This window comes from Perissodus microlepis, chromosome 10 (assembly GCF_051167445.1).
Source record: "Perissodus microlepis isolate ML-2025 ecotype Zambia chromosome 10, ASM5116744v1, whole genome shotgun sequence".
NCBI classification, from domain to species: domain Eukaryota; kingdom Metazoa; phylum Chordata; class Actinopteri; order Cichliformes; family Cichlidae; genus Perissodus; species Perissodus microlepis.
Window position 1 is genome coordinate 20,644,857 of NC_140470.1, and position 22,655 is coordinate 20,667,511.

Below are 22,655 nucleotides of genomic sequence, written 5' to 3' on the forward strand. Positions count from 1 at the left end.
GAAATGCCTTTTGGTTAAACTGTCAGCAATGAATTTGCATTTGCACTGTAAAATTTTTATATAACTTTAATGCACATAAAAAACAGCTGCTTGTTTAAGTAAAAATATATTGATGTTTTTTTTTTTTTTGCACTAATAAAGTTGTGGAGTCGTAAAGTATTTTGTCTAGTGTCAATTATATCGTCAGTTATATCGTTATCGCAAATTTTCAAATGTATATAGTGATAAATATTTTTGGTCATATCACCCTCCTCTAGACTCGAATAACAGATAACAGAGAGGACACACAGAAAGGGAGTAAGACAGAGAGATATACATTTCCTGAGCTTTCTCGAAGAGATTGTTTGCATAATGTTCAGAAATTTTTTTTGTCAAACAGTTGTGCATTGTTCCTACGATTTGTTATTATCATTTTTGTGAATGAAGTTTTAAAATTTTTGCCATAGAAAGTTTAGCTGGAACTATACTGCTGACACACTGTGTTCTTTTGTTGTATAATTGATGCCATTTTTTCAATGTTTGTTTTCCCGTTCAGGAGTGTGAGCTGCAGAGTGCAATCCAGAACTCCAACGTGGAAGAGCTGAAGGCTGAGGTTTCGGAGCTCCAGAAAGAAAAAGCTGAACTTGACCGCAAACAGAGACGGCTAGATAAAGAGATGGAGACGCTCAACACACACATGACTGCACGCACGGAGATGGACATGCTGAAAAAGAATAAGGTAATGTGTCATCTACAGTTAAAGAAAAAGAGTCAATGTTAGTTACTGCAGCCTTCCTTAGAGTTGACCCCCTCGAAGGTGATGCTAAAAAATGTTGCAGAAATTCACCCAACTTTACTGTAGTGGTAGTAAAACCAAGTAACCCTGCATGGTAATCTAACCTTCGTTCTCTGTGCTTTTCATCTTCCCTTCTTCGTCTTTCCCTTTTATGCCAGCTGCCCCATCATGTTTCCTTTCTCTGTAGACTCTCATTTCTCCGTTTGCTCTTTTAATCTTCTAGGGCGAAAAGGAGGAGCAGGTACGCAAGATCAAGTCCCGTCACAGTGAGGATCTGGTGTCCTTACTGGGCCACTTTCCCAACAAGAGAGAGCTGGAGGACTGGATCTATTCCAAGTCCAAGGAAATTAACAGCACCAGGGACAGACTTGCAAAACTCAAGTTAGCAAAATGCATTTACGTTGAAGCACACACACGATGAAAGAAAATGCTTTTAAAAAGACGTTTTTCAGAGGGACTGATTGGTGTTATATTGCTGTTTTTTCCTACATTTCAGTAAGGACTTGGCTTCAAGTGAGCAGAACAAAAGCCACATTTCTGCTGAGCTGCGTAAGAAGGAGCAGCAGTTAACCAGTGACGAAGAGAAGTTCTTCAATGTGTGTGGTAGTCAAGATCTAGACCAGGACCTGAGCAAACTGCAAGAAGATCTGGAGAAGATATCCAAACAAAGAGGTTAATGGCCTAAAAAATTAACTAGAATTGGCACCTTGGAGTTGACAAGATCCTTAATTGCAGTGTGGACCTTAACTGTAAACTATAAAAATGCCTCTTTTTCACTAGTGTGCTCTGGCTGCAAAAAGTCCAGTTGTATAGAACTTACTTTGTCATAATTACTTTCCCAATAAGTTGCTAGTTGTTATTCCTGTTTTATATAGTGGTGTTCATTGTAATAACACAATGTAGTGTAAAAATGAGGATAAAGCAGAGTAGCTACTTATTGATTAGTCCTTGATCATCATGTCTTGTCTAAAAAAACTAAAAAAAAACCCAAGATGGCCACAGCCAAAGTGCCAGACTTATTCTTTAAAACTTGGCAGATCAACAGGTGATGAACATGTCCATCATTAATATACATTTTATCTTTTATGTAGATAAGATGTTGCAGAGGTTGATGAGGTTCATTCTAAAGAAATACAGAATCCTTTGTGTTGCTGGGTGGATTTAACAGGTTCAGTGTGTCGCTCTTTAAATGCCTCTTCTGTGCGTTTGACTACATTATAAATTAATGTAACAACATCTTTCCATCTGCGCTATAACCTCGAAGAGTGAATCAACTTTGTTAAAATTGGTTGACATATTCAAAAGCATCACACAATCAAGAAAAGTATTTCCTATTGAATATAACTATATATGTATTCTCTGGGTATGCAGTAAGTTAACCAAGGAAGTGATTACTTGACTTTAGTATGCATGCCCATTTTAACTAAAAGCCTAATGTATAGTGTGGTTGGTTGGTGTCTTTTCTAGTAATTGTCAAAGCAATTCAAATATTACACAATGATTAATAAATTTTCTCTTTCTGCACCTGTCCTGGTATAGCCATGCTAGCTGGAGCCACAGCAGTGTACACCCAATTCATCAGTCAGCTGACAGAGGACAGGGAGCCCTGCTGCCCAGTGTGCCAGCGGACGTTCCCCTCTGAGTCTGATCTGCAGGAGGTTATCAACGACATGCAGTCGAAGTTACGCCTGGTGCCGGACAAACTTAAAAATACAGAGCAGGACCTGAAGAGGAAGGAGAGGAAGAAAGATGAGATGATGGCTCTCAAACCTGTGAGGTACTGAACCAGAGGGGTCTCTGATCTGAGTTTGATTGTTTTTTTTCTGCTTCTAAACTCGAGTAAAAACAAATGTCAGGTGATACCCTCAACAAAATTAGAACTAGAAAAAAAATTGAAAAAATAAAGAGTAATAAAAAATAGAAGACCAGAACTGTTGTTGTTTAGCATCATAGTAATTTAAAACTCTACCATAAAACAGTGCAAAGAACAAATCCCTGATGTCTTTTCTGTAGTCACCCAGTTGTAATAAGCAGCAGGCATTTAAGCAGCACTGCATATAGACTGATAAACACCAGTCTATAGGACTGTGTAGCATAAGGTTCCAATACTGAGTTTGATTTTTTTAAATAAATAAATGACCATAAAAGTAAATATCTTTAATTGATTTTTCCAAAATTTACAGAGTTAACATTTTTCTTCCTAACAAGGAAATAAATTAGCCTGTGGACAGTCTCTTGTTCTCTTTCCTTTCCAGTAGATGGAGCTAGAGTGTCATAGTTCTAAATTCTGGACACACACACACACACACACACACACACACACACACACACACACTGTATGTTAAATCTCTGAGATGAACATAGTTTAGTAAGCCGACAGACACTTTTTTGTTGTTCTTGTCAGGACAACCTTTCATGTTAACTTTTATAATGAGTGTGATGATAGTCAGAGAAACATGTATACAAAAAACTAAAACATTTCAGTGTCATATTTACAAATATTCTTATGTAAATAGTCACGTACTTAAATTGTTCGAGGGTTTTCAGCCCCACCTTGTGGCTGCCTGTGTATTAGGTTTGCTTCTTTTTATTAATGGAGATGGAAAAACTTTTATCAGCTGCCATCTTTCAAAGGGTGTGAATATTCTGCTACAGGGCTGTGTGACAATGTTTCCAATGAGTTCATATGAGCTGATTTTATGCGTGCATACTTAATTAATTCACCTTATATAGCTGTGATCTCTACAACCAGAGTCTGAGTTGAGCCTCTGAGTCATCTGATATGCCATTACTTTTTCTTTTGATTGTATTATCATATGAGGCACAGCCCGTCTTCAGTGACCCTGCAATGCACCAAATGTCTTGGCTGCCTGTGGTTCAAATTCAGGACATTGAAGTAGGCCAAGTGTCTCTCAAAAGGGATGTTTGTTTTTATTAGGTCTCTTTAACTTGGAAGCAATAAGATGATTAAATGCTCAGCTAAATGTAGCTAAACTCATTAGTAGGTGCAGCTTTACAGTGGAAACACTAGATAAAGTTAAATTAGTTAACTCTGACGAGTGTTTCCACTTAAGTTAGTTAAGTAGAAACACTAGTTTAAGAGGTGTCCCCTTTCAGCACATATAGTATGGCCACTGTGTGTCGTGGGACAGGATATCTTATATTATATGTGTGTTATCTCTCTCCTCTCCTCTCCTTCAGAAAACAGACATTATAGACACAACAGTTTGCTTTCAAGAGTTTCACGGAGTTATCAGCAGTTTGTTTTCCTAATGTTTTCAGGTGGGCTATTCCACAGTTTGGGACATAAAAGTCAAAAACTGTAGTAGCAAAGTTCTGAAAATCTATTTGTGAAGATAAAATGCAGTAATCCTTTTGTTAATGTCAGTTAAATGTATGGCCAGATAGTTCAGTACATCATTGTCTTGGTAACAAATGTTATGCTGTCTGATAAGGGTGGTAAATAGCAACATGTACAGTAATGTGAGAAATGTAACTACTGTCAACTTCAATGACAACTGCCGTGTAGAACATCACAGAGTGATACTCAATCTCCGCCAAAGATGAAGAATTTCCTGTCAGTGATACGTGATTTGAGCCATTCAGGAACGTTATCTGAAAAATCTACCCAGCGATTGCACAGTCTCTCAAAAGCTGCCTTTATTCAAGTGAAATGAGGTTAGCAACCTTATCAGAATTGTTAGTCTGAGAACACTTACCTTTTTGTGGGATGTAGTACACCTTTTTAAAGCGTTTTTGTTTTTACATGAATTCAACTTTGTCAGATAACAAAAGGTTGACTATTGGTTTATAAATTAGTATATTAACAGCCATTTCTATGACAGAGACTGATGAAAAGGTGGTTTTTCACAAGATGAATCGTGAGAACTGTGGGGGTTTAAGAGTTTTCTTTTTTCCCCGCACCCCCACCATCCGCTCAAATGCCCTTAAGGTTTATTTCGGTTTGGTTTGATTTGTTTTTTGGGGGGTGGAGATTGACGTCTTTTAACTATTAATAATGTTGAATAATAATTCTGTTATGTTTTGCAGTTGTATATTATAATAACTCGAGTGTACGTACGACATGACTCCAAAACTCTTCTTTCATAGTTATGTGACAGATATTTGAAAATGTGCCTCCAAATATGCTTGTAGACTTTAATAACAAGGTGTCAAAAGGAGACATTGTTGTACATACAGGTTTTTAATAAGTGTCACACTTTCAAAGTATATTTACTTTTCATTGTCATGTCTCTCAGACAGTCCATTGTACAGCTTCAGGAAAAGGAGCTACCGGAGTTGAAAAACCATCTACAGACTGTGAATAGAGAAATTGAGAGGTTGAAGGGTGACGTGGAGGAGCAGGAGACTCTGCTTGGCACACTGATGTCTGAGGAAGAAACTGCCAAGGCCTGCTTGCAGGACATTTCTCTCATGGACAGATATCTGGTATTAACCTCCTGCCTGTCGTTCTGGACTTGCACTTATATCTTTCCTGATCTCTCTTTACCCAGCTTAAACCTTTGTGGGCCTTCATTTTCTCACCTTTCTTCATTCTCTTCTTTGTTTTCCTGATATTTAATTGGCTATAAATTATTCTTGTTGATTGATGTTGTTATTAGAGTTCCATTTAAGCAATGTCCTTTTTTGGATTTTCTTTTGCTTTTCAGATGGAGCTTAAGGAAGTGGAGAGGAAAATCGCTCAGCATGCAGCAAAACTCCAAGGAGTAGACCTGACCAGAACCACACAACAAGTCAGTCAGGAGAAACAAGAAACTCAGCACAAGTTAGACACCAGTAAGATGACACAAAGCAAGCACATCCATTCATGGGGAAATTGTGTCTCTTACATTCTTAATTTTCTAACTTTGGCACTCAAAATCTTTTCTTTCTTTCTTTTTTTTTTTTTTTATTTAAAAATTTGGCTCAATTATCATGCTCTGAGGACCTACATAAGGAGTGTGACTGGGAGGGGGGTATGAAGATATAGAAGCAGTTATTCGAGAAGGGCTGTTTTATTGATTTCGCTCAAACACTAGATTACTTTTTTCACTGAAACAGCTTAAACAGTTTTACTGCTTTGATTCTTTGCTCATACCGAGGCTGCTAGCCATTTGTTAGCTTCTTTAAGATGTCCTCGTTCAGCCTGTTGATGATGATCTAATTGTCTGATTGGATTTATTGTTACAAACATTTTTGTTCCACCTGCGATTTACTCTCATATAACTGTTCGCTTGCACCGCTGTATGCATGTTGTTCATGAATAAAATGGTATGCATTGACCCTGCCGGTCATCAGTGACCAAAGATGCTGGAAATCGTGTGATATGGGTCCCTGGCTGGTTTGTTGATGTGTCTCTAGTTGCTAGTTGTTTTTTCTTTCTCTTTACCTCTTTGTATATTTTCAGCTTCCAGCAAGATGGAGTTGAAACGTAAGCTGATCCAGGACCAGCAGGAACAGATACAGATGCTTAGAAGTGCAGTGAATGAGACACGAGCAGAAAAGCTCCAGCTGAGCAGTGACATGCAGAAACAGCAGCAGCTGGAGGAGCAGTGTGCCGAGTTCACCACTGAGATCCAATCCTTGACCAGAGACATCAGGGTATTTTTTTTTCTTTTTTTGTTGTGCTTACATATTTTATATTCACATGAAGATTAAAATGTTTCACACTTTATTCTCATACTCATAATACAAAATAACAGAAATGTACCATAATCATACAATCAAGTCTTATATATTCATTATATATGGCTACCAGATGTTTGGTGAACGTTGTTTATTTTTAGTTGCATGGTTTAAAAAAAATTCTATAAATTTTCTATGTTGTCCCTTTTTTGTGTGTGGGTTTTTTTTCCTGTTCCACTTTGTGGTTTACCAGGAGGCAAAGGAACAGCTGTCCCCTCTGTCTGCCGCTCTGGAGAAGCTACAGCAGGAGAAACAAGAGTTGCTGGAGCGCAAGAGGCAGAAGCAGGAAGAAGGGCAGGAGAAGGTGGACACAGTCTCACTTTTGTCTCTTTTGGAACGTGCTTTCTCTATAATGAAAAAACAGCACAGAACTTTACATTTACGGAGCAATTACTTGTTATCGTTTTCATTTAAAGTTTCTTTTCCATTTAATTTGCTGTGCATGTCATGTCATAGTTTTTTGTATTTTGCACACACACACACACACACACACACACACACACACACACACACACACACACACACACACAAATTAATAGATAATGACAGAGAATTATGTTTTTGTAAGACCTTTGTTCTGCCACAAATAAACTGTGAATATCTGTTTATCTAAGTCTGAATTCTGACTGTTTCTGACAGATCAGCTCCATTAAAGAGAGATTAAAGGCGATCACCACTTTGGAAAAAGACATCACTAAATATGTCGATGAGGGCAAAGATGAATACAAAGAGGTAACATGTTTGGCACTGTTGTACAAGATGCATCACAACCCCCACCCCCAGTGATTTATTCTGTGACATATATTGAATTGTAGCCTCGGAGTAAAAGGTACGCATATATTTTATATAACTTTGAAACACCAACTTTTTGATTTTAACACTTTAGCATTGTTTCTTGTGAGATTAGCTGTAGAAGCTTGACTGTAAATGTGTTGATTTTATTATTTCTGAATGTGTTTAACCCTTTCATGGACCCTATCATTGCAGCAAAAAGAGTCTGAGCTCCATGAAACTAACACTCAGCTCCATGAAGCTGAGAAGCATAAGGAGAAAATTAATAAGGAAATGGGAAACATCCGTCAGGACATAGACACTCAAAAGGTACAGGACAACAGAGCAAACGCTGTTTCATGTTTTGTAACTTTAAAACGAAGTTAAGAAACTTTATTTTAGATTCGCCTAACTCTAGCTACATGAGTACGGCAAGCACTTTTTTAAAAGTTTAAACCTTCTTAATGAATCTTAGGTCCAGGAGCGCTGGTTACATGACAACTTGACATTGAGAAAACGTGTTGAGGAGTTGAAAGAAGTTGTGGGTAAACGTGAGGCTCTTATGAGGGACATGGGCAACATGCAAGTCATGCAGCTACGCAAGTAAGAGCACCACACCCATCATCAATTTTCCACGATTGGTGAAGCAACCAAGCAATTAAAACAGTTTCAGTCTCCGTCACATCAGAAATGCCACACTTGACACTTGTAAATGTTACAGAGCTGTTTGTAGTATTTTAAATTCCTTCCCTTCATCTCTTTCTGTGGTTTTCCAGAGAACGGCGTGAAGCAGAGCGCAAGCTGGAGGATTTGAAAAGAAACCGCAGTATTGCATTGGGCCGACAGAAAGGCTTTGAGGAGGAGATACTGCATTATAGGTGAAACATGCAGATATGCGGCACTTACACATACAGAGCTTACTCTATACACATATGGTCATGCAGAAAATGAGGAAATAATACAAATAAGAAAACTGATTGGAAAATTGTGGAAAAACATGATATCCCAAAAGCAGCTGTCCATTCAGGTTCTGTGTAAAACAAATGAGGATGACAAGAAGTGAATCTCCAATAGATCTTCCTTCCCGACAGACGTTGAGCTAATTCAGTAGAAATAAATGTTATCATATAATAAAAACACAGCATGATTAACCATTATTGTTGATGTTTTTCGCAGCAATAACACCTCTGCTATATCTGTATATATTCTGGATTAGACTGCTGTGAATTAGAACTTTATTTGCTTTCATTTATAAATACTGTGTATTGTTCAGATCCCTGTCAGAATATTAATACCAATACTTATGTGTACCATAGAGTGTACAGCCGAGTGTGTGAAGTCATCCTATTATGATACACCTCTGTCTGTTTGTCCAAGAGTTTCTCCTCTATGATCAGGTGTTCAGTAACCAAGGCACACAGGTACATCTTAGGACCCCAGAGGTTCTTAGCCACCAACCCTTTTTACCATTTCTGAGCCTGCAACATGTCATTTTCCACAATTGTAACGTCGGATTATAAGGTGCACTGTCGATTTTTGAGAAAATTAAAGGCTTTTAAGAGTGCCTTATAGTCCGAAAAATACGGTAATAACGACGGCCCGCTTGCATGTTCTACAAAAAAATGTGCTTTGGAGCTATCTGATGGACAAAAATCAAACCAGTTCCACATCACTGAAGTTGCACCATTTTTACAAACCAATTCAACAATCTGTTTTAGCCTTTCTCATTCTCCGTATGTGTGTATGAATACAAAGGCACTGCGCATGCGCGTTTTACCCACATTCTATTGTGAATTTTCATTTTCTTGTCATTGCCTAACATTACAGCGGTATTACCTTCAACAGTATAATATGGCCCAGCCCTACTGGGAATGATCTGGCATTTGACTATAATGACATGAATGTGGTGGAGCATAACTGGACTAATATTTTGCTGTATTTAAGGGCTGTAAACATGAAATAATTGTAAAAATGTACTCAAAGGCAATGGGATGTTAAGCTATGTGAATTAGTCCAGCTTACAAAATCAACTTTTCAAGCATGTAATTTGACATGTGTAGGTAAACCATAAAGCAGCGGTCCCCAATCCCTGGGCCTCGGACCGGTACCGGTCCGTGAGTCGTTTGGTACCGGGCCGCGAGAGTTGAGGCTCAGGTGTGAAATGTATGGTTTTCAGGGTTTTTATCGGTTTTCAGCGTTATTTTGTTATCGTTTTTATCGTTAACTCGGTTTTCCTGGGTCTTTTCACGTGTGTTATGAATAAACCTTTTTTTCGGTACCGGTACTAGTTTTATTTTGTTGTATTTATCTGCGACACCTTAAAGGCCGGTCCGTGAAAATATTGTCGGGCATAAACCGGTCCGTGGCGCAAAAAAGGTTGGGGACCGCTGCCATAAGGCACATAAATATGCAAACATAAAATAAGAGGTAAGTTAAGATCATCTTTTATTGTCTCGGTGTATATTTGAACAAAATCTTGCATACCAATTTTTCATTTTACACTTTTACACTGTCTGAGTGTAGTAGTGCACTTGTATGTTAGACATTAGACCAGCGGTCCCCAACCTTTTTTGCGATATGGACCGCTTTAATGTCAGACAATATTTTCACGGACCGGCCTTTAAGGTGTCGCAGTTAAATACAACAAAATAAAATGATATGACCAAGACAAAAGCTGTGGTATCTTGTAAATCTAATAATAATCTCAAAGCAGCATCTTCCTGAAATGCACCAACAACATTGAGAGTAACATCCTCCTCTCTGCCCCTTAATGCTCTCTGGTCGCTATGGTAACAGTTAAATATTTCTTTCAAAATAAGACACACAACTACAAAACAAATATAAAGTACTTGAAAATATATAATTCGCCATAATGCTAAATCAATGAGAGCCCTGTTTCTCTGCAACGAGACGATCCCACCTGGGCGTAATGGGGGACAGTGACACCCGAAGTGTGTTGCTTATGCTTAGTCTGCTCCGCGATTTTGTTTTGGTAGCTGTAACTGCAGAAAACCCCGCTTCACACAGATGTTGGAAATGGAAACATAGTTTTTAGTGCTGTTGTGGCAATCTTGGGGTATTCTGCCACAACTTTTATCCAGAATACCGGCAAAGTTGATGTCTTGAACATACTTTTAAGGCCTGTTGTGATCTCTAACAGTTGATCTTCTTCTTGCACAGACATGCTGGATTCACCCGGTTTATTGACAAATGGGTTGCAGATCCATTCCGTGTCAGTTCGTGGGTCTTTTGTGATTAGGAAGTAGCACTCGAACTCTTTTAAAGGCAAAGACAGGTGATCGTGCACTAGGAAGTTATTTATTTTTTCTGTGTGGCCAGTACCAAAAAAAGAAAATTTATCCATAACACACGATAAAAACCCTGAAAACCACAAATTTCACCCCTGCGCCTCAACTCTCGCGGCCCGGTACTAAACGACCAGGGGTTGGGGACCGCTGCGTTAGACGACTGACATCTAATGCACTAATACTGTAGTACTGACGTGTCCTAGTGTACTAAAAGTGGTTTAAGTTAAAAAAAATGCAGTTATCAAAGCCCTGGGTAGTGTTGAGAAACAGTAACAGAAAACCATGTCATTCTCTATTATTCAACGATTTATCATTAAACTAAAAGTGCAATTTGAAATTATTGCTTACAGGAAAGAGCTGCGAGAGGATCAGTATGACAAAGCTGATGAGCGCTACAGAAACAAGATGATTACAATGAGGACCACAGAACTGGTCATCAAGGACCTGGATCTCTACTACAAGGCTCTTGATCAGTAAGTTTTGTCTTAACATATGCATATATACAGCTTGTGGTTATTAACAAAAAATAGTTCTCCATACATAACATCTGATTTATGGTCTTTTAAAATTCTGTAAATAGTTTTCATTTGACAGCTTTGTTGAATAAAGAAAGATTTCTACCATATTTTGTGATACTTTGCAATGTCAACAGGAAATGACAGTGTCAACTGATGCAAATTATCGCAGTTCTATCTTGTGCAGATTTTTGTGCTTTTCCCTCACGTATAAGAGGGTGTCACTTGCAGAAACATGGCTAAGCAGTTTAGTCAGCTACTTACTCAGCTTGGGAAAATGGAAGTGTATGGTGACACATACTGAAACAGATGAGATTGATTAGTTTCAGGGTAAAACCACAGATAAATAACATGAAATGCATAGTGAAATGTGTGTCAGGAGTTCAGAGTTTTTGACACATTCCCTTGTATTAGAGCAGTAACTTGTTAATGTGAGACTTGTGAGTCTTCATCAGAGATCAAGAAGTGCTATACATGCTACACAAAATCTACATAATACATATCTATGAGTGAGTCTACAATAAATATAAACAGATATACGCAATAAAAACCATAAACCTCAATTTAAAAAAACAAAAATCATTAAATAAAAAAAATTATAGAAGTAAACGTGTCTGTGTTTGCACAATAAAAAGCAAGGATAAAGCAAGTAAAAATAAATAGGTTTTTACAGCGTTTTCAAAATGACTGAGAGATTGGGCAGCTTTAATGTGAGAAAGCAGATTGTTTCACAGATAAACAGGCCCTATCACCTCTGCTTATTAGCCTCTCTCTAGGAATGTCCAAGAGCTGTTGGTTTGTAGACATCAGGGCTCTGGTAGGACTATAGGGCTGTAAAAGTTGAGTTAAGCAGGGTGTTGTAAACTTCAGACATTACATGGAACCTTTCTTTCTGAGTTGATGTACTGTTTGCATTGTTGCAGTTTGAACAGTACTAGTAGGTCTTGTGTCAGAACTTCATTAACTAGTTAGGCCTTAATTGGACGTCTATGCATATCTGAGGGAAAAAATTCACTTGCTTCAATTTCAAACTTCGCTTAGAGAGAGGTTCATTTCCACATCAAAGTACAGTTTTATTAATATCTGCTGAGATGTGTTCTTCTTCAGTCACACTTAACATCTACACTAAAAATTTCATTTTATAAAATGTTGGATTCATGGCTGCTGGTTAGAAAGTGCAAACCAACTTTCCACGTCTATTAATTTTTTTTATGTCACAAGATGGTTTAAATGAAAGAGGGGGGGTAAAAACCTCAATGTGACCTAGTAACATACACGACCAGTCAAAAGTTTGGACACACTTTCTCATTTAATGGATTTTCTGTAAGTTAATTACTTTCTACATTGTAGATACATACTGAAGACACTAAATATATGAAGCAAGATATGGAGTCGTGTAGCAAAAAAAAGCTCTAAATAGGTTTTATTTTTTAGTTTCCTCAAAGTAGCCACTCCTTGGTTTGTTGACAGCCTTGGCCTTCTGTCAGTGAGCTTCATGATGTAGTCACCTGAAATGGTTTCACTTCACAGGTGAGCCTTGTCAGGGTTCATTATTGGAATTTCTTGCCTTCTTAATGGGGTTGGGAGCATCAGTTGTGTTGTGCAGAAGTCAGGTTGGTACACAACTAATAGCCCTATTTGACAATTGTTAGAATTCATCCCAAAAGGTTGATTCTTTTCATCTGGATGTAGCATTTTCAGTGGGAGAAATGTTTTGTCATTGTGGTTGTTGATCAGTGGTCTTGACAATTTGCAAACTAATGATCAAGGAACTGACCTCACAGCCATTTGTCCATTCAGTTTCAGTCATTGTATAAATGTACTGTTTATAAGGTTGGGGAAACCTGCAGTCAGCTGAGACTGAAGAAGTCACTTGGATGAGTGACGGAATGTTTCTCCGAATGAAAACGTTCCATCCAGACAAACAGAAGCAACCTCTTGACATTTACTTATCTGGATGATTGAGCATGTGTTAAGGCATGTTAGAATTCGTATTATGGCAAGAACCAATCAGCTAAGTAAAAAGACTGCCCATCATTACTTTTAAAAACTGAAGGTCAGTCAGTCCAGGGAATTGCTAAAACTTTGAATGTGTCCCCAAGTGTAGTCACAAAAACCATCAAATGCTACGACAAAACTAGTTCACGCGAGGACCAGCCCAGGAAAGGAAGACCAAGAGTTACCTCTGCTGCTGAGGATAAATAGAGTCCTAGTAGCAGTCTCCTCTAAACATCAAATGTGCAGAGGAGACTGCGCAAATCCAGCCTTTATAGTCAAATAGCTGCTAATAAACCACTACTAAGGAAAAGCAACAAGCAAAAGAGATTTGCTTGGACCAAGAAAAACAAGGAATGGACATTAGACCAGTGGAAATCCGTGCTTTGGTCTGATGAGTCCACATTTGAGATCTTTTTGTTCCACCCCCGATGTCTTTGTGCGACTCAGAAAAGGTGAACCGGTGGTCACGGATGGTGCATGGTTCCTACCGTGAAGCATGGAGGTGTGATGGTTGGGGGTGCTTTGCTGGTGACACTGTTGGGAATTTGTTCAAAATTGAAGGCACACTGAATCAGCATGGCTACAAAAGCATCCTGCAACATTCCACAGTCACCTGTGGCAAATTCAGATGGTTTGGGATGAGATGGACTGCAGAGTGAAGGCAAAAGGGTCAACAAGTGCTCAGCATGTCTAGGAACTCCTTAAAGACTGTTGGAAAACCATTTCAGGTGACTACCTCATGAAAGTCATGGAGAGAATCCTAAGAGTGTGCAAAGCAGCAATCAAAGGGTGGCTGTTTTGAAGAATCTAAAATATTGAGCATGTTTTGAGTTATTTCACACTTTTTGTTTACTTCATAATTCTATGTGTTCATTCGTAGTTTTGATGCCTTCAGTGAGAATCTACAATGTAAATAGTCATGAAAATAAGAAAAAAAAAACGATAAAATGACATGTGTCCAAACTTTTGACTGGTAGTATAAGTTGGTATCTGACAAATGTAGAGCAGGTCATCCAGATTAAATTAAAACATGTCACGATTTCATCTAAGGGCGTGCAAAGTCAATCTTACCAATCCTAGTTGATGTAATCACAAATTTATATATACTATTCTGATTTATATTTTTACACAGCTCAAAAAATGTATACATATGTAAATATTACCACTTTCCTGCCTACATGAAGAAATATTGGTACGTTTTATGCACGTCTTCTGTCTTAAAAAGCTTTTGTAGTTTTACTGTAATGACACCACTTGTGCTTGTCTTCCTGATGAGGCTCTTTGAATTTAGGTCACCAGAACTACCGCAGAGTTTTTAGCTTCATAGCTGGAACGTCAGCAGCATTGACAGGGTGGGAAGTGATGTCAGTGTCTTCCAGTACTTTGAGTTGGTGGCCAAGTGCAGGCTGAAATCTGATACAGTTTAACTGGTATTGCATAGTGACGTTTTTATTAACTTTATCTTTTTTTTACTGTTTTTGAAAAATCTTTATCTAAGTATTCCTTATTAACCTAAATTCATCAAAAGTTTTGGAAGAAAAATGTTTTAAAAGAATTCTAACTAAATTAAATCAACAGGGCATTGCTTACACTTTTACATTGTGTTGCATTCCTGTTAATTAATCTTTGCAGTCAAATAAGGTGTTTATTTTGTTTTCCTTTCCTAGAAGCAAGCTTTAAAGTTTGCTTTATGATGGATGTGAATAAAACTTGTAGCAAAGCTACAACTGAGAGATCCTTCTCTTTTTCATCTGCCTTGTTTTGCATACATGACAGCTATTGGGACTTTGGAAAAATAATGACATTATTTTTTGTCCATGGGGTTGATCATTTCTGTGAGGTCTGAAGGTACTTCTTTTGCTTAGTGGACAGCATGCCAAATGGAATGCACTTGTGTTGGTGATTTCAGTGCGTCTTTGTGGGCTCAATAGATGTGCAGATATGCAGGTCTGTTATTTGTAGTATATCACTTCAGTCAAGTGCATTCAGGAAGCATCATGTCTCGCAGGCCAGCAAACAGCTGTGATTGGCACGCCATCAAGCGGTGATTTGAAGAGCGCTTGAGTGCTTTTGCTTTGCGCTTTGTTGGTATAGCACACATTTGAAATATTATTTGATCGTGTTCATTTAATTGTGGGAAGCAAAATGTCTAATTGTACAGCCTACTAATAACAAGCAGGGCTCGCTTTACCCCAGAGGATGGTGCTTCCAAGAATTTCAACTAGATCACAGGGCAGTTTTCCACTTGATGTGTTACATCACATCAGCTTGTCCAGATAACCTCTGTTTATTGACGTTGACTGAACGTATTGCCTCCTGTGGTGGTCTTGTTGACGCCTCAGTGAAGGAAAAAAAAAACGATTACTCAGCCACCACTGCAGTGACTTCACAGTCTTGCACGAAGTAGGTGGCCTTTAGTCATTCTATAAATAAAATAATTTGAAAATGAGTCATGTCTTTCATGTGAAGTACCAGGCTCTTGAGTAACTAAACAGATTCTATGGATTCCAAAAAGCAGATTAGTTTTAAATTAATATATTAAAAAAGCTAGTTTTGCTGCTCAACTTCTTCGTCTTTTTTTATAGTTGCCTTTATAATGCTGTTAATTTATCTTGGGAAAACTTTTTTCAAGACTCTATGTGACTGCGTTCATAAACTACAGCTAGCTAATCATTTGCACATTTTATTTTAAACTTTCATAATGTTTCATCAGTTTCAATGAAAGGTCATTGGTTTTTAGTTCTGACACTTTGCTACTTTATGCTTTTTGTCTTTAGAAAGATATATATTGACCTGCCTAATAATGCTAAATTACACCTATAATTACAATTTGCAGACTAATTAGCAGCCTGATTTACATAATGCAACACTTGCATAAGTTAAGTTTTCGGAATTATCTGGCTCTTGACCTATATGTTCTGCTTGCATATACTCATCCCCCACTACATTTCATGGCAACAAACTTTGTCTAACTTAGAGTTAGGTATGAAACAGTACACTTTGTTGTGTGCAAAGAGTTCAACTATTCAGTGCAGTCAGCAGTTTGAAAGCATGTTTGCGTGTGCAGAGTGCAGATGCGAGCACTTGTTTTGAGTTCAGGTCGCTAAAGCCTTTCATAAATAGAAACCAATACAGGCTTTTGACTTTTAATTGTAGGCCCATAGATTATTACAGATATAGGTAGTTTACGTTAGGGTGCTAAGATGATATATTATCTTTCTGTGTTATCTTCAGTTATGTGTTATTCTATGTTATCTTCATTTACACGGCTAACCTTAAGTAAGCTCCCATAACAAATTGTATCTGATACCCCAGACCTGGCATATTGTGAACTTTCACAATACACTTACTTACTTTCTCACCTTTCCAGTTTACTGTATCCTAATGGATTGTAAGATTGATTAAAAAAAACAGAATTTAAATCCATAGTTAATCGTTTGACTAACTTTTCAGGAACAAATGCTAAACAATTGCAGAGCCTGTTTTTTCCGAGTGTTTTGAAAAGCAACTCGACTTAATGCTGAGTTTTTCTTCCATTTTTTTCTCATGCGTCATTGTGTAAAGACTTTCCAGCAAAGATGACTATAAAACTCAAAAGCAACCCCCCACAGAAACTGTTACAGTATAAAAACGATTAGATCAAACCCCCACAGCAAGAGTTAAAGCTGTACCAGAATAAATGTGGCAGGTCACAACAGAGTTGTTAACTGTGTAGCTTTGTACCTGATGTGCGTCTACCACTACCAGGGCAGGGTTTTTTCTGGATTAATAGAACTGATTTTGATTTACTTCCAAAGAGCACTCACCACTATTTATGCTTTTCGAAATGACCGCCTAAATTCCTAAAACATAATGTTAGGTTTACTATCTCAAGCCGGGTAATGCTGCAGGACAGTGAATGTAAACATCAAAGGAAAGACACAGCAGAATCCATCTTTCAGAGTGGCCCAGCCAGAGTCTAGTAGGAATACTGTTGAGATACAAGGGTTGACTTATTTTTCTCAGAGTGCACAAAATATTTAACATGTGTATTATTTTTGTGTTAAGCACAGTTCAATACCTGTGACTTGAGTAATGGCGAAGTAAGATCTTATCAAGAATTAATGCAAAAAACAAAGATTGTACATGTCTGTTTTAGTGCTGCATACTAACCAGTTAATGGTTAGTAGATGAATCACTAGTATTATCTGCTAATCCATTTACTTTGAAGGTTCAAAAGAAGTCTTATCTAATGATGACGTTTTTTTCCAACAGGTTTTTAAATGACCTAAAAAAATACTTAGACTTACTTACTTAAACTTACTTATTAGATTAACCTAAATTTGCTATTGTGGTGAAAAATATCCTGCTCGAAATGCAAGCCTTCCGAGCACAGAAAAAAAAACATCTCATAGAGCAGAGAGTTCACTTCCTATTTTGTATCACCGCATAACTATCAATGCCATCATTTTTATGTGGCTTCAGCATTTGCAGTGCTGATTTTCATGATTGAAATGTGCAAATAATTGAAAATTTATCAGCAAGGTAGCAAAGCATGACATTGTACACAGTGAGGCCCTTGCCAAATGTCGTACAGATATGTCTGGGTTTTCTATTTAAATGCAACTGTGTTATAGCAAGTCAAAAGCACCTGAAGGTTACGTTTATTTGTCAATGTATCAGGCTTTTTTTTTTTTTTTTAAATTATCCTTTCTTTCTATTAAAAATATATTCATGTTTGCAAACTGTTTATTCTTGGAGATCAGGATACTCTGAGAGACACTTAATAAGGATAAAAGGCCTTGGTAAGGATGTGTGAGCTCACCATCACTGATACCATCTGAGTACGGTATCTGAAGAGAGCAGAAGCATCATTTACCCATAAGTGTGGGTTAGAAAAGGCATGACAGCCTGCAGTGTTATCAAGATTGCAAGCAAGGCATAGAGCCTTCCATCAGACATTACATCCAGGTCACAGTTTCTATTTGAATACAGAGAAAATGGTTTCTATGGTAAGATGTTTTGATTTGGACGCAAAAAAATGAATCAGTGTGCAAAAATTGTCTGTGCAGAACTGAGCAAAAGCTAGAAGTCACTGATAATGTGACTTTCAATAAAGTGAAGGTAGTTGAAAGTCAAAGTTAAAGAGTTTGTGTTTGCTAATTATCGAAGAGTCAGCATAGCTTTCATTGTATTCTGGTCAAAATAACAGTCTATATGTGTTGGCTCAGCGGTTCTTAAACATTTTCTTTCATGCCCTTCTTCAGAAGTCCATGAAAGTTCAAGCCTCACACTCTAACTTTTAGCAATCATTAAAAGCGAAAAGTTATCCAAGTATAATTTAAATTTGTAAATGTCGGTACAGGAGCGTGAGTCATTGTATAAGAAGGAAATCTGATTCCTTCAGACCTATCTCGCTTCATACTTTTCAACTTAGATCGTCAGTTTTGAATACATTGCAAGCAGTATTTAAACACATCTGGGAAAGCGAGGGCATCTCTAAGAGACACCAGGTTTACTGGGTCACAGATGTAGAGCGGGCTCTGTAGATTTGTGAATGTAAACGTTCGTTAACAAAGGAAATGACTTGCAGCTACCGTATAATGAGAGTCAGCAACTTCCAGTGAAAAGGGGTGAAGTAACCACTAATGATCTTTAACCCTTTTTGAAGTGATTACCAATGAGAGTGCAGAATGTCATTTTACATTACCAAAGCAAAGTCTCAGGAGATCTGAGTGACAACAATTACCTCTTCTGCTGCATCTATATGATACACAACAGTAATTTAGTGCGTGTGCAGAACTCATGGTACTCAGCCTGATTGAGACGGACATTAAACAGACGAGTCTATGCACGTCAGATTTTGGGAAGTACCCCTCACGTATCTCAAATTAAAATGAGGTCGTTCTTCAGCTTATGCAGCGAGTTTTAAATCATGGTCCTACTTCAAAATTGCAAAACTAATTGAATGTGTTGAGGATATTGTGGGCTCACAGTCACTATCACTGCATTATCATAGTGTGCAGGGAGTTGATTGGTCCACTTCTGGACTTGGAGAAAATGTCTCTCCTCTTTTTCTCCTGCAATCCAAGACAGATATTTTGGCACTTTTGATACATAGAAATTCATAGAATAATGGCTGCAGTCTTCTATGATTTTACTGTGTGTATATTGTTGTAAATATGCATAGCAAGGGTTTTTAGCAATGTGACTTGAGCTGAATGCCCCCCTGGTCAAAGTTGGTTGTCTGTCCAGTTTATGCTCTGCTGCCAACCCTGAAAACATGCCTGTATTGAAGCAATGTAATGGTAAATGGCCTGTATTTGTATAGCGCTTTACTTAGTCCCTAAGGACCCCAAAGCGCTTTACACGTTCAGTCATCCACCCATTCACACACACATTCAGACACTGGTGATGGCTAGCTACATTGTAGCCACAGCCGCCCTGGGGCGCACTGACAGTGGCGTAATGTAAAGCCTTTTCTTCATGTTTCTCTATGTGCAATAGGTTCTACAAAGAATACTTAATAACATTTTGTTGTAAAAGTCTTGATGCATGCTCAATCATCCAGGTAAGTAAATCCCAAAAGGTTGATTCTGTTCGTCTTAGACGTAGCGTTTTCAGTGGGAGAACTGATACTGATGATGTCACTTGGATGAATGACAAAACATTTCTCCCACTGAAATGTTTCGTCACTCAAGCGCCGGTGTCCTGCAGGTTTTAGATGTGTTCTCAAACCAACACAGCTGATTCAAATGGCTAAATTACCTCCTCAACATGTCTTATTGCCAGGCCTCTTATGTTCTCCAGAGGCCTGGCAATCTAGGTGAACAGAATCAATCTTTTGGGATTTTTTTCTGAACTGGAAGATCATCACAATACAACAGTTTTAGTATTTCTATAGCAAAGTTCATCAAGAAAATACTGAATTCTGCACTAAACATCCTGAACTTTTGAAACCTAATGTGATTAAGTCAGCCTACTAAAGTCAATGGATGATAGACAGTGCCCTGCCTTACTTCTGTTATATTCTAGGATATTAGTAGACATCTTGAGACTAAATGTTACCTAATGCTAATGCAGTATTTTCATATAAAGAAATGCTGTATTATTATATTACAAGATAATAAAACTCAAAATGGGATTACTTTTTAAAGGGACAAATATTACACCACCCTCACATAATGGAAGTCATTAGTCACACCTTCCTTTTGTTGCATGAGAAGTTCTGTAAAGAAGATGTAATAGGTTGGACAGGCGGATACTTGCCCTACTATCTCTATTTTTACTTCATGGTTTATTCACTATATATGGTCTACGGAAGACATACCGTTAGTTGTACTGTTATCGCTATTTTTTTTTTTTTGCAAACCACATTTCATGTTTCTAATCAGTTTTAGATTATAGACCAAAAGTTTCTTGGTATTCAGGAAAGTGAAAAAAAATCCAGCTGAGCTCGTATCTTATGTATGATTTCATATCCTGTCAATATTATAGATACATTTATTGAAAGATAAAAAAACATTGCTGTTGTTTTTCATTTTTTGTAATCAGTTGATCAGATGCTTATTTTTTGAATGTTTCAATTTTGTGCAAACGTTGTTTTTTTTCTTCGCATTTATCCACTGTCGAATAAATGATAAATATCTGGAGATGTGCAGACACGGGGATTGCTTAATAACTACCTCACACATAATGGTAGGATGTGACCTGTTAATATGTTCTTGAAGTTTTTATTTTAGAATTTAAGATTTAGTAATCACTATCATGGTTCTGTTATAACCTTTTTACCTGATTGCGAATAGGGAAATAGCACTTCAATAAACTTAGATGTCCCATGCAGCAATGTCTAGTAGAAGTGGCTTTTTGGTAGATAAACACATCTATCTTTAATTAGGTTTATCCTTTATATATTGCTCAAAAATTAAAAGAACACTTTTTAATCAGAGTATAGCATCGAGCCAAATAAACTTTGGGATATTGACCCGGACCCTACAGACATTGCACAGGTAGTCCAACTCCTCCAGGATGGCACGTCAGTAGTTGCCATTGCAAGAAGATTTCCTGTGTCTTCCAGGACAATATCTAAAGCATGAAGGTAATTCCAGGAGACAGGTAATTACTCCAGGACAGCTGGACAGGGCTGTTAGAGGTTCTTAACACATCAGTAGGATCATAATCTGCTAATTTTGTGCAAAGAGGAACCAGATGAGCACTGCCAGAATCCTACAAAATGAACTCTGGCAGGCCACTCGTGTGAGTGCCTCTGAACAAACAATCAGGGTGGCTTGAGGGCCCGGCATCTTTTAGTGGGCCTACTCTAGTGTGCTCTCTGCCGGGCACTGTTAGGCGTGAATGGCATTTGGCACAGAATATCAGAACTGATAGATCAACCACTGACACCCTGTGCTTTTCAAAATGAGAGCTGGTTCACCCTAAACACATTTGATAATGTGAAAAGGTCTGGAGAAGCCATGGAGAACATTATGGTCCCTGTCACACTGTTCAGTTTAGTGGTGGGTCAGTGATGATCTGTGGAGCCATATCCATGGAGGGATGCACTGACCTCTACAGGCTAGGCAACGGCCGCCTGACTGTCATGAGGCACTGGGATGAAATCCTTGTTTGCTCCTGGTACACAACAATGCCTGCCCTCATGTAGCCAGAGTATGTAGGGAGTTCCTGGAGAGTGAAACAATTGATACCACTGACTGGTCTCCACACTCGTCTAGGGCTGCCACAAACGATTATTTTGATAGTCGACTAGTCACCGATTATTTTTGCGATTAGTCGACTAATCAGATCATCATCCATTGGACGTAATGTACAGCTTATTGCACCAGCAGCATCTGCTCTTATATAACTATCATTATCTTACAGCTTTAAGTGTTTAAGGTATGTGCTAACTAAAAATAAAGACAAGATGATAGTTTATTAAAGTTTAATGAAATCTGCAGATTGTTTCTGTGAAATTTAATAAACTCCTTGCTATCTAAAATATAACGGGACAACGGAGTATATTCTCGAGCATCTCACACTTCTGATAATCAGCTGTCTGCTTGACGTTTATTCAGCTGTGTAAAAACTATAACTTTAATCTCAGCCAAACCGATTTACTCAGGAACAAATAAAATACTAAAAAAAAAGCCAAACGATAACATTTTTAAGTCATCTAAGTGACTTATATATGTTTAACCTGAGTAGCGAAAGACAGCGGTGAGTTTGAAAACGATTTGCCGGGAGTCCGGTGTTCTCACCGGACTCTAGTGAGCCTTGCCCCCGGCTAGCTATCGAGCTAGTGGGTAACAGACGTCTCCGAAAACGTCGGAGCGCTTTTGAAAACATGTGGTGTCTTGATAAACTGAGCAGATATTTGAGGTTTACACAGCTACATTCTCGCCTGAAAATATGTTAAACGTTTATTTTGTGACCCAGAAAGAATAATAAGAGTAATATTAAAACGAACTAGCTGCCGCCGTTGTTGGAAACTGAGCTGGGCTGCGCTATGAATTCTGGGACAGAGCTACTTCTTCTTCTTCGGGGTTTAACGGCAGCTGGCATCCTTGTACATGCAGTGCTGCCATCTTCTGTTTAAGTCCGTTATTACACTCTTAAATCCTACTA

The 22,655-nt window shown here is 38.0% G+C and overlaps 1 protein-coding gene across 2 annotated transcripts in view; it reads left to right on the forward strand.

Moving 5' to 3' along the window:
* Positions 1-22,655, forward strand: part of rad50 (RAD50 homolog, double strand break repair protein) — a 33,459-nt gene that overhangs the window by 8,415 nt on the left and 2,389 nt on the right. For both annotated transcript variants that reach the window (XM_084940627.1, XM_084940629.1), the window contains 13 exons: positions 536-718; positions 999-1,156; positions 1,272-1,447; positions 2,315-2,552; positions 5,035-5,224; positions 5,446-5,572; positions 6,183-6,376; positions 6,654-6,764; positions 7,100-7,192; positions 7,448-7,561; positions 7,707-7,834; positions 8,008-8,109; positions 10,890-11,012. In XM_084940627.1, the coding sequence (XP_084796753.1) occupies positions 536-718; positions 999-1,156; positions 1,272-1,447; positions 2,315-2,552; positions 5,035-5,224; positions 5,446-5,572; positions 6,183-6,376; positions 6,654-6,764; positions 7,100-7,192; positions 7,448-7,561; positions 7,707-7,834; positions 8,008-8,109; positions 10,890-11,012 (1,937 nt within the window). The remainder of the gene's footprint in view (positions 1-535; positions 719-998; positions 1,157-1,271; positions 1,448-2,314; positions 2,553-5,034; positions 5,225-5,445; positions 5,573-6,182; positions 6,377-6,653; positions 6,765-7,099; positions 7,193-7,447; positions 7,562-7,706; positions 7,835-8,007; positions 8,110-10,889; positions 11,013-22,655) is intronic.